General features: G+C 39.9%; 1 protein-coding gene across 2 annotated transcripts; it reads left to right on the top strand.

Moving 5' to 3' along the window:
* Positions 1-2,305: 2,305 nt before the first annotated feature.
* Positions 2,306-7,054, top strand: rnf168 (ring finger protein 168). Of its 2 annotated transcripts, XM_072691830.1 has the most exons (7): positions 2,306-2,365; positions 3,505-3,924; positions 4,429-4,499; positions 4,681-4,851; positions 5,096-5,190; positions 5,761-5,833; positions 6,017-7,054. In XM_072691830.1, the coding sequence occupies exons 2-7, from the start codon at positions 3,582-3,584 to the stop codon at positions 6,683-6,685; spliced, it is 1,422 nt and encodes a 473-aa protein (XP_072547931.1). In that variant the 5' UTR covers positions 2,306-2,365; positions 3,505-3,581; the 3' UTR covers positions 6,686-7,054. The 2 variants fall into 2 exon arrangements, with proteins under 2 accessions (XP_072547931.1, XP_072547932.1); XM_072691831.1 differs by lacking the exon at positions 2,306-2,365 and having other exon boundaries at positions 3,241-3,924.
* The last annotated feature ends 5,666 nt before the right edge of the window (positions 7,055-12,720 follow it).

The raw sequence follows: 12,720 nt of genomic DNA, 5'->3' as shown, positions 1-12,720 counted from the left end.
CGGCCACCAGAGGGAGACAACGGGTGGCTTCTAGAGCCAGTCAAGCTCAAAGCCCAGCACAGTGTTGCCAACTTAGCGACTTTTCAGAGCCCTCTAGCGACCCCTCCCCCTATTTACAGAGCAGGACATAAGTATATATGAGTAACTCTGCCAAACTGTCTTTTTTAAGGTTACTTTGCCAGTCTCTTGATTATATTTGATATGCTAACATTTAACAACACAGGACAAAACTTATTTATTCTTCTAACATATCTAGGGTGTTTTACTCACTTTTTAAATCTCCTACAACATTATTTCTTTACTCAACAGCTTCAAATACGCGCAAATTAGGAGATGGCCTAGGACAGCCAGTAGCTACTTTCCATACTGAGGGCAACACTGGCCCAACATCAACAATACTCACTGTAAAATACAGCATTAAATATGTCCTAGTTAGCAGTTGCTTTGGGTCGTGGCTCACTGTATTGGGTCCTAGATGGTCTTTTTGTAAGATGACGTCAGAGGGGTTAGGATGTGTCCGGGAGAGTAGGATGTGTCACGACACCGGCATCCAAATCCTAATGCCAGTTTGTGCTGCATCAGTAATGTCGATGTCGACTGCTCATGTGGTGCCTCCTGGTGGGTTTAGAGTAAGCTTCAGGGACAGACTGACCATCTGGCACACCGGGCCTTTTTTTTCCCGGTGGGTGGACGTGCTATTTGGGCCAACAGTCCCGACATTGTTTTATTTATATATTGGTCTGACCGGCCCATAAAACATATCAGACTTATATATTGGATCAGCGGCCCGATTGAGACTGGGCTGGTCTAATAACACTGGTAAACTCCCTTAAAGCCTTTTCGCCTTGGTCCTGCCTGTGTTTTATATTCGGCAAAAAAGTAAAAAGTAAGCACCGGCCCTTGAAGCCCGCTGGTCTGCGGCCCATTGGTTGTTTTCTTTACTGACACAGGGCTCGACCAATCATATCACGAAACACCTCCTCCCGCCTCCCTCTGTGCGCCGGTGGGCGGTGCCGTGCAGGATGAACGTAGGAGGACCTGCGGAGTCCTGGACTGCTTCAGGACACTTAGGCTGTGTAATGAGCCAGGCTGAAGCAACACAACTCCTTTGTAAATCTGATTAAATAATAAAACGTCAATATTTTGTTTTGCTAATGTTCCCTGGCCAAGTTAGTTTGTAATGTAAGCTCTGTAAAATTGTGTACACTGACTGGATGAGGAAATAAGGCTGGGTTAGTACTGTTATGTCTTCCATCCTGAACTAGCTGATTAGTCTTAAATGTGAGAACACTATTTAAATCCACCATTCACCAACAAAACCTTTTACATTTGTATAGCTACTTTTATTGTTTGTGGGGTGAGTAGTAGGCTAGGCCTGAGCTAAGCTACTATTTGGCCCTATTAAATCACTTTGTCTGCCCTATGTTATGCCAATGCAGCTGTGTTCCTCTGTACAAGAGAATCCAATAATTCAAGGCGTGTTTGTAAGGCCACCACTCACCAACTAGTAGGCCTAGGCTAAGCTAATCTGAAGACCTGGAAAAGTCTAAAGCAGTTTTATGTAGCCTAGGTGGCTAAAGACAGTGTAGGCTACAATGAAAGAAAACCACGCTTTTTAAAGTGACCCATCCTTATGTACAAAAACAAAACACTTGTTGCTGTGTTGCATTTTATAATGTATACATGTACATTTGTACTTATGTGATATGCAATGCTGTTCAATTCTCTTAAATTGATGTACTATAGTGCTGACAGGTATCTGTAAGTGTGTTGTATTGTATCTATTTAATATGTGATATATATATATATATATATATATATATATATATATATATATATATATATATATATATATATGGTATAATACTAATAATAATAATAAGAAGAAGAACAGCTACAACAATAATATCAACATCATTACTATACAACTACTACTATTTATACTACTACTACTACTACTACTAATAATAATAATAATAATAATAATAATAATAATAGTAATATGTATAGTATTTTTCTTATTGCTTTTATGTTTGACACATGCACCAGGTGAAATTATTTACTCCTGGTAAATATTTTTGATTGGCATATCATTATTATTATTATTATTATTATTATTATTATTATTATTTATTTTATTATTATTATTATTATTATTATTATTATTATTATTAGGGGGGTTAAGCAAAGTATTTTTTTTGGAAGTGAATCATGTGGCTGTTGAAGTTAGAAACCCTGGCGTTAGTGTGACTTTTATTTTGAAACCGCGGACTTTTCATATGTTTTCGCTCCGGTTTGTCGTGAATGGGAGGACCGGGCTGCTGAAGTGGTTTCCCGGGTTTTCGGACTCGAGCCGCGGTCTCTGGTACTGGGATAAACTAATTGTTCTGACTTTGTATTGGTTTGTCGTTTGGGTTATGCGTTACTGAAGGGTTCTGTAGTTAAATTCGCTTTTCCAGACTTGGCTCCGGTAGTTATCTAACTGTTAGTCTGCTCTTTGTTTTGGTTTGTGGAGAGTTAGTTAGCACTAGCTTAGCACGTTAGCCATCCGGCTAGCCAGCTTTAGCGCTTTGGAGAAGTACTGGGCTCAAGGCTGACTGTGTTTTGGTAGCCAAAGACAGACATAACTTGCCTTAACTTGTCCTCATAGAGCAGATAACTACCTAACCAGGCATTTACTACAATTGTCAGTTTGTCAGTGCCTGACAGTATTAATTATTTAAACGGATATTAGCGTGTGAAGCTCTGTATGGTCTGAGTGTTACTATGACAGTACTAAAATACGCGGTAACTAAGCGTTCAGTGTCAGCCTGGTTAGTTAAAGACTCAGTTAGATAGCTAGTGCTAGCACTAATGTTAAAAGTAAGAACACACAGCAGAAGTAGCTAAGTAAGGAGCTACAGTCTTCTGCCGTGCTGTTAAAGGTGGGGGGCACTGCCCTGGACTGTAATAAGGCTCATGACACAAAAAATATATTGGGAGTCTGGTTAACTTCTACCACACTGTGTTGGGTCCCCACTGGTCTCACTTTAGGGGAGGAAATGAGATGAAATCTAGATCAAAACATGTCGATCAGGGTTTGTAAGACATGGTTTTAATGCAGTGTAACACTTTTAATCTTATTAATGCTGATTTTAGATCATCAGATACTGTCAAATGTTTTTTACACACAATCATCATCAGATTCCTTCGAGGTGTAAGGAATGTATGTTTTGTTTTGTTAATACCACACAGCACTATGTACCGTCACTCTGCTCCACATGTGAACCATGTGCATCTGCTAGTCTTAGTGTTTCTAGTTAATTAAGACACAGGAGCTAAACAAATATGCATTCTAGGTTTCTGTAAACTAACGCAGGTTGTTGTGCGTGTTGTGAGAGCCATATCTGTTGCCTGAATGCAAGTAGAGATGTAGTATCAGGTGAAGCATTTACAGATGGCCCATGTCAAACAGCTAAGGAATCCTTCTTGAATGTTGCTTCTCTTTTGCCGTCCTAACAACAGATTCCTGCCCAGGAGACAGACCCAGAGAGACGTCTACTCTAGAGCACTTGGAGTGAGGGAGTCAGAACAGCGGAGGGATGCCGCCAGTGTCAGAAGTGGAGCTGGAGCCCGAGCTGGTGCAGGAGGGCTCTGGACAGCTCACTCGGGCAGACTGCTTGTGTCCCATCTGCCTGGAGATCTTCCTGGAGCCTGTCACACTGCCATGCGCTCACACCTTTTGCAAGCCTTGCTTTCTGGAGACTGTGGATAAGGCTAATATGTGCTGTCCGTTGTGCCGAAAGCGTGTGTCCACTTGGGCCAGGCTGAACGGCAGGAAAAAGACTCTGGTTAACGTGGAGCTGTGGAAACGCATTCAGGATGCCTTCCCCATACAGTGTCAGCGGAGATTAAATGGGGTTGATGAAGAGGAGGAAATGGGCAGTATGTGCAGTATTTTTTGTTATTCTGATAGTGCTGTAAGCTACTCATGTTCCAATTGTGTTCATTATATTAAACTGCTCCAGTTCTAGTACAGAAGTGCCTAGTGCACTTCTAATGTAGAGCATCCCTTGACTCTTGAGTGGTTTAGCAAGTTCCTGATCAGCAAGATCCAGGCAAGACAATCAATAAGTTGTTTGTAGATTGTCTAGAAAACACTTGCTTTTAGCATGCTGAGCGATGGTGGCAGTCGGCCAGTTGAGCCACTTTGGCACGAGAAGATGAGATGCCATTTAATTCCAAAATGTTGCCCTCCAAATTGAGTTTGGGCTGTTTTGCTGTCACCTTGTGTTGGTACTATATCAGAAAATGTCTGAGTAAGGAAGCTAAATTTCCATTGCTTTTAGGTATTGATTCATTTGATTACATTTAATTAAATAAGATTTAATTCTGAATTCTGATGGTTTTAACTTGATTGTTTGCATTCTTATTTTCCTCTTCTCACAGTATTCATCCCAAAACCCAGGGTAAGCCAACCTGGTGAGCTTAGACGAGAGTATGAGGACCAAGTTAGCAAGGTGGGCAAAATTGTTGATTCTTAATTTTTCTGAAAAATATAAATATAGGACATTATGGTAAAAGCAAGTCTGATTTAGTGTGAAAAGTAGAATGCTTCACTTTGGTAAGTTGCAAGTCTGAACAAAAAAAAAAAAAAAAAAAGCATGTCTTAAGTTCTTCTCATTTCAATATACGGTACAGCTTATGGAAGAGAAGCAAGCCATGGATGAGGCAGAGAGGAGGGCCAGTGAAGAGTACATCCAGCGGCTCCTGGCTGAGGAAGAGGATCGAATAGCAGAGGAGAGGAGGAGGCAGGAGAACAGGCAGCTGGAGGAGGATGAGAGATTGGCTAGGTTGCTCAGTGAGGAACTGGTGAGTGTCAAAATAGTCTTGCTCTAGTCTTGAGACTGTCCAGCATGTACACTAAATCATATATATATATATATATATATATATATATAATTTGAAAGGAAAATTATTAACAAAAATGTTGTTAAAAATATTAACAAATATCTCATTTTAAAATGTCATAAATTCATATCCAGAATATGTTTCTTTCATGAACCAGGTCTTTAAAGTAGCTCACAAGCATTTTATTGTTTTTTTTTTTTTGCAGAACTCCAGCCCAGTTTTGGAATCCCAGGTGAATGTCAAACCTAATGATGCTACTTCAGCCAAGAAAAAGAAACCCAGTGTTGGACACATTGAGAAGTGAGTTTTTAAATGTGTGTTATTTGTTTGTTTGTTTGTTTAATGCCATATATAACCTACAATGATGAGCCATAACATTAAGAGCACTCAGACAATGTGAAATGATGCGCTATCCTTTCTGGTCCAGACTGATAGAAGGGCTACTTATCACAGAAATTGTAAAGATGGTTATTGGAGGGACATTTCACAACACTCAGTTTAATACATCCTGCTGCATAGCTTCAGACTGGTCAGGGTGCCTATGCATCCTTGTCCACCTTCGAAAGCACCTACAGTGGGCATGCAAGTGTCTAAACTGGCCCTTAAACTGGTAATGGGAGAGGATCAGTTAATCCAGTGAGTCTCCTTTTGATTTGCATCACATGGATGGGTATGTGTGCGCTGTTTACATGTGGTGTGTGCTCAAACAAGAGGTCTGATCCACCGCACAATTCATATTGGGCATACTGGGCAGGTGATCATCACACTTATTTGTTTTCTTTTTCCTATTAGGATATTTTTTCATGAGGGAAATGTGTTTAAATAGACAAATGAGTACTTCATTAAGAAGAAACTTTTGTGATTCCTTAGGTTTCTGTGCCCGGTGCCTTGTCGACAGCCATGTGCTGAGACCAGTCCGATGTCCACTCTTTTTGCCAATAAGGTACTTTCTGCATAGCGTTTCTTCTTATATGCCATGCATGTACTGGATACTGTGGTGTAATTATGTCTAAGGAAATTGTAAAGGGCTCCAGCTTCAAAAAATTAATTTCCCCAACTTTATTAAAATACAGATGCCTGAATTGTTGTCTCTTTGTTTATTTATTTATTTATTTATTTTCCTCAGGAAAACATTTTGAACTCCCCAGCAACACTTTGGCCTTCCTCTCTGGAGCCCCCTAGCCATGAAATGCCTGTTTTGGACTACTATGGAAAGCCATCAACGTCAAATGCAGGGCTCAACAATTCTGTACAGCTTTCTCCTACCAGAACAAACTTCTCCTCCAAGAGGAAGACTTTAGACACTGACCTGGGTGACGAGGCTGACCACCACAAGAAACCTTGTGTCTCTGTATGGCCTGAATCACCTCCGCGAGAGGATCTCATGCAGGAGCTGGCCCTGCAGGAAGAAACACTGCGGAGCCGTTGGCAGCAGGAAGAGGAGGACAGACGACTCGCTCAGCGGCTTCAGAGAGAGCTGGACAGGGAGAGCACCGTGGATCGCAGGAAGGGCTCTGCTGACGGTTATCTACTGAGAGAAAAAGGCAGCCCTTCCTCCACCAACACAAGCCCAGGTGAGGAGAGCAAGTGGGGTAATTCCAGTGATTCCCTAAGAACTAAAGCAGATGGAACTAAAGGTGGGAAGAAAGCATCCAGAGCCAGTGGCCAGCTTGAGGGAAAAGCTACAAATAGAAGCCCTGTCTGCACGCAGGGGTCACCTTCCTCAGCTTCGCCAGTTCAGAGGGGTGTAAAGCAGGCCACCCTTACTCAGATGTTTCCAAACATGAGTAGCTGACCTTAAAGTCTGAAAGCTTTACATGGCTTAATAAATAAAATAAAAAAACTAAAGGTAGTCAAACATTCATGGGTTTCACTGTCAATTTCAAAACCTCTCCATGTTCATTTTTTAGTTATTGCGTCTCTTGTTCACTGACAGCAAACAGTAGTATAATAAGAAAAAGAGTGCAGAAAAAATGACTGTACCGGCATATTTCAGTCATGAAAGGTTTCTAGATTGTGTGTTTAGAATGACTGAATGTGTTCATTTCTGCAGATAGAAAAAAAGAATTATTTTTATGCATGTTCCTAATTTTTGGTAGACTTTAGTTGTGTGAGTAAGTTTGGTTTTGTTTTTTTGTTTTTTAAATAAAGACAATTATGAAAAGCTTTGTTGTCATGCAATTTTCAGGTGTTCTAGCAAAAAAAACAAAACTACCTGTGAATTGTGGGCTGCTAGCATTTTAGCATCTGTTTACAGTTTTCCATCAATAATGTAATCTTTTTTTAATCTGTCCTGCAAAAACATTTTTTATAGTTTTGTCTTTTTGACATTGTTTCAATCTGGCGGTTGTTCATGTTGTGTTAAACATGAATGAATGAATGGACCAATAGAAATGTCCCAAAATTAGTTTGTTTTTTTAAAATTAAAACTTAAAGGAGCACTGTTATCATTTCAGCCGTAATAGAGCCCCAGTCCAAAACAAATGGCACGGCTCCTTTTTCCTGTTCCTGTTCTCAGCACAATGTTGTAGCCAGTGTTAAAAGTGGCTACTGAACACAGGCAGTTGGAGAAGGCACCAATTTCACTAGCTTCTAACCCTCTCCAAAGAGCAGCGAACCAACACACACCCACACATACAGAGGGAGAGAGCGTGAGAGTGAGGACTTCGATCACAGGATGCCTTTACTCCGCTACACCTTTGCCTAGAAATGAGTGGTTTGCTGCTTTATTAATGTTTAAAATGTCAGATATATCACCTTTGTTCCTTCTACTATATCTTACGTTTTGGAAATACGAGGTTTTGTGTCAGCAATGATATATGCTATAAAACTGACATGCAACATCACAATATTTAAAGACATTATTCATGACTCACAATATTTATCATGATACATGTTATCACAGACTAAATGCAGCCATAGCAACAGATTCTTAAAAACTATAATTTAGATACGCTACTGTACCTAAAACACTGTTCTTATTCAATATCTGCTCCATTGAATCTAATTAAAGACTAATTACTCAGTTTATAATGAAACCTGCAGCTGATCAGTGTTTTTTAAGCACTAACAATGTCCTCGATACGCTTAGAAAAGCGTATTGTGTAAAATGATAAAATTGATCACAATATTATAAAATATCATCATATTGCCCAGCTCTATGTGGAATAGATGATTTATTTTCTTTTCAATTTATGGTAGACGGGGAGATGTATTCCCCTCATATTCACACATGATGAATAAAAAGGGACTATGGGGGATAAGATAATGGAATGGAAACACTATAGCTGTATACAGTACTTCCAAAGTAACACCTTGAAGGGATGCATTTAAACCTGATCCATTTGCGTGTGTATTATTCAGAATTAGAAAGGGCTTGTGTTCGCCTTTTATGGCACTTTTTTTTTATCTCGTAAGGAGAAGACCTGTCAGCACACTTGTGACTTTGTGAATTAACATTTTTTAGCACTTTGCTAATCCTCCAGCTTTTAGACCATGCTACTAGATTCAACTGGAACAGTGTAAATAAACTCTGATTTGAAACCCACTCCTGCCTTGTTTGCAATGATTTTGGGCAGACTCTGGACCCACTGCAACCAGGAAGAAGCAGAAAAGATGATGGGTGGATGGGTGGATGGGTGGGTGGGTGGTGCATCATATTTATAAGGAAATTTATAAGAAGCTATTACAGTGTGACTTGATTAAGACTTACTGTTTCACATTTGCTCATGTTCATGAATTAGGAAATATGGGGATTTTAAAGCATTTCTTCTTTTTGTGTTTACTAACCTCTGAAATCATGTTGTCATTTTACAGTCAGCATAAGGCTCGTATTAGAAACATTGTTTGTCTATGTTTCCAAAAGCCACTTCAATCTCACACTAAATCAAATACATCTGTCATGTGAGCATTTTGGATTTCGGATTATACACATGTTTATGAGATTTGATGTATGTCAGTACCTTTTACCCTTTCTGTATGTGTTTTACTTAAGTTTTTAATCAGTTTTCTGGACTTATATATATATATATATATATATATATATATATATATATATATATATATATATATATATGTTTCTCAGTGTTTGTTGTTTTGGGATATTCAACAGAGCTCCATGCTCAGCACCCGAAATGGATGGAAGCTGTATTTAGACCTACTAGTTAACAATCTGGTATAAACATTCTTCCGATGAGCACTCAGACGCAGAATTAGTTCAAATCTTTACTGAGTTTTAGCTACAACGATCTTGCTTGTAATGATTCATATATAAAGTGTAAATTCATTTATGCATAAAAGTAATTTCATTCACCTAACCCACATTCAACCCATGTGAGATTCAAATGAGTAGGTTGACTGGGATATCACACAGATTCTGAAGTCACATTCTGTATAGACAACTAATTTGTTCCCTTTAAAGAAATAAACCCATCAGGGATAGTCCCATTCTTTCCTGTCAAACCATATAAGGAACCCAGAGTTCCTTATATGGGCATGATGCCGACTACAGAGTGATGGCGTGACTTTAGGAGGACTCCTGCAAACTTCTGCTTGTGATTGCTATGCACACTTCTTGTAATATGTGGAAACTCTTTTTGTATTTCAAAGGATTGTTAGCCTATCAAATGTGTAGTAATCCAGAATAAACTTCCTAAAAAGAATAAAACTTTTCTCAACAGGATTGAAGGAAAAAGAAAAGCAAGGCCGTGTTCAAACCCTCATGCTACAGTACACAAACTACTGTAAATCCACTGTGCAAAGGAATGTGCTCTAATAATAGTGAACTCTTTAGTACAATGGTATAAAAATACTGCATTGACTCGGTTGCATATGATGCAAGCAGCTGGAATGATTTGTTTGGCTCACTGCCTCATGAGAAGCACATCATAACTGACTCATCACACACATGACGTTTTGACCCCACATCTAGCCAAAACTTTGTGATTGTTCTTTTACTGTGAAGAAACACAGTTTCTAAATTTGAAACACAGATGGTCACATGTTGGTGTGTGTTGTTGAAGTTGTAAGGGGTTAAAGCTTTAGAAACATTGCAATATCGGTATTGTAGTTCATTGGTGTAGTAGTTGCAGGGAGCTGTAGCCTCGAGCAGCACGAAAAACTCTGCCGAAGCATGGCAGCCAGTAGCAGTCGTAACACCTGATCTTGAGGGTGACACTTCGACCTCTGATCTGGATCTGCCTGGATCAGCCTGTCCTCAGACAAACCAACCACTGCCGTTTCCAGCCCTGTAGATGAACCTCAGTCTAGTGGTGGTAGCACAGTGCAACAACGACAAACATGGACTGTTAGTAACCCTGTTGTGGGGCCATCACCCAAAAGACCCAAAAGAAACATTAAACCACCCAAGACATTTGGGGACTGGTTAGTCTCTTGAACTGAACTGAACTGAAACCCTGAGTAGTATTTTTAACTGGGAAACAAAAATCATAATTGCGTACTTTGGTGCAAACATTTGGTTAAGCAGCAGGTTTTTCATTGTAAGAGGAAAAGTGTATATACATATGCTGAGTGATTTGGGATGAGAGCCATGTTGTATGTGATAAGCTATCTTTAGTATAATAAGGGAGAGTTGTTTTAAGTTGCAAGTACTAACCTCTCTTTTTCAGAAACAGAAGCAAGCAGGCATTCTCACACACAGGGGTGTGTGTGCATGCTCAGTCTGACCTGTTTAAGCACTGGAAATATCTCCATTCTCTTCCTACTTTGAAGACTCCGGGTTTTTGTGTGACAGCAACGAAATGTAATCCAATACCATACATTTATAATACTAAACATTTAGTTCTGAGCCCGCAATGTGATTGGCTGAGAGATTTTCTAGGAGCGTCAATACTGTGTTAATTGCACTCTGACTGAAGCTCTTTAAGTATTACTCCACCACATACACACGTAATCTAGCAATGACACCAGCTCTTACAAGACCCACAGTTCTGTGAGCAAGTGATAACATCTAAATATTTTAGAACTGCAAATGAAATTCTTCTGGTGATTCTTTTGGGGTTTTTATGCCTTTGAATTTCTCAAAATAATATCATGACTTTAATACTTTGTCTAGACCTCATTACATAATAGTATTTTAACATAAAAATGATATAAATCAATTTTTGTTCTGTGTTATTAAATGTTAGCATATCAAATTTCATCAAGAAACTTTTATGTGGGGTGCAATTTCTACTCTACGCTCAACCCTCCTCCTTTATCCGGACTTTAAAAGAGACAGTTTGGCAGTTACTTAGTTTTGTTGTTGCAGTGATTTTTTTTCGTGTCTCTCTGAAGACACATTTAGATTTACACCTTGCTCTGTAAATGGGGGCGTGGTCAGCGACGACTTTTGGGCATGCGCAGTTCATTTGCAGTGTGGACGTGGAGCGATGTGGGTCTGCTCGGCCTGTGAGACTGAGCGCTGTGAGTGTTGTGGGACAGGGCTCACGGTGGCACCCACTGCTGAGGTCTCCAATAACACCAGAAAAAGTTGCTAGATTTGTCGCTAGTTGCTTAAAAAATTGCTAAGGGGGTCTGAAAAGTCCCTAAGTTGGCAACACTGGATATGTCCTACTCCCACAGGTGCATCATCCAATCTGATCCTACTGTTAATGTTTGCTTGAGAGTTACATTGTGATTTTTTCAATTGCCTTGTATTTAACCTGATGTAAAGATTTACACTATCCAAATATCTCTTCTGTACTTCTGCTGGATGCACTCTCTGCTACCCTACCTACTGGTGTGCAGTAGCAGCATTATCTATAAATATACACTATGGTAGCATGCTCCAACAAGGTAGCACAACTCCACAGAGCTGTATACTGGTCTCGCTAACATCAGACTGGTCTACCTCAGCACACACCTTAATTTACATGCTCAGCACATTACTGCTCTACATATTTATTTCTATTCACTATTAGTATAGGCACTTAGTTTGGACCCTCATGCACACATTAGCACTTGCACATATTTGTATATTTAGTGTTTATTGGATTTATTGTCTTTGTACTCATTGTCTATGCACCCTGTCTCATGTTTTGTCTGTAGACCTTGCACCATTGTGTCATGTCCTACTGTATTCTGCACTGCAGACTTAGCCTAACAGCCTAACTTCCGTTCTACTGTATTACCCTGTATTAGTATAATGACAATAAAGTTGAATTGAATTAAATTGAACACCAGACAAGAGTACCGGGAGCTTGTGAAGAGTGCTGATATGCAAGAACATGTTACGGTACTCCAAGGATACAGTACCCATTCCAGGAACCGCCTTACCTTATTTACTTTCAGTGGAATTTAATTCAATGGGAGCATTGCTATGTTGTACTGTCAACATAAAAGAGGAACCACAAAGCATATGCATACACTGATCAGCCATAACATTAGCACCACTGACAGGTGAAGTGAAAAAACGTCATTTCATCACTTCATTATGTATGCGTATGTGAATGACCCATTCTTTCACAAATGTTTGTCAAAAGTTGGCTGTGGTGACTCAGATGGTCAGATCACTGGGTTATTGAAGACAGTGTTGTGGGTTTGATGTCCGAGTTTGCCAAACTGCCACTGTTTGGCCCCTGAGCAAGGTCCTTAACCATCTCTGTCACAGCAAAGGCTGCCCACTGCCCTTGGCACATGTGCTCACTTTCTCCCTGTGTGTGTTTACTCACTAGTGTGTATGTATGTGTTTACTGCGCCGATGTGATGGGCAAACAACTGGATCAGAACATCTCCACAACATCAGGCAGGTCTTGTAGGGGTTTTCTGGTATGGAGTGGTCAGTGCTCCAAGAAAGGCGAACCAGTGAACTAGCGACCGGGTCATTACCAC

Source organism: Salminus brasiliensis, chromosome 11, assembly GCF_030463535.1.
Source record: "Salminus brasiliensis chromosome 11, fSalBra1.hap2, whole genome shotgun sequence".
NCBI lineage: Eukaryota > Metazoa > Chordata > Actinopteri > Characiformes > Bryconidae > Salminus > Salminus brasiliensis.
Note: the sequence above shows the minus strand (reverse complement) of the source record. Positions and strands in the feature narration are given on the sequence as shown.

Bases quoted from the DNA above. Each gene is read 5' to 3' on its own strand.
- rnf168 (XM_072691830.1), top strand. From the start codon at position 3,582: ATGCCGCCAGTGTCAGAAGTGGAGCTGGAGCCCGAGCTGGTGCAGGAG. The intron at 4,852-5,095 runs GTGAGTGTCAAA...TTTTTTTTGCAG, and splicing joins GGTTGCTCAGTGAGGAACTG to AACTCCAGCCCAGTTTTGGA. The intron at 5,834-6,016 runs GTACTTTCTGCA...TATTTTCCTCAG, and splicing joins CCACTCTTTTTGCCAATAAG to GAAAACATTTTGAACTCCCC.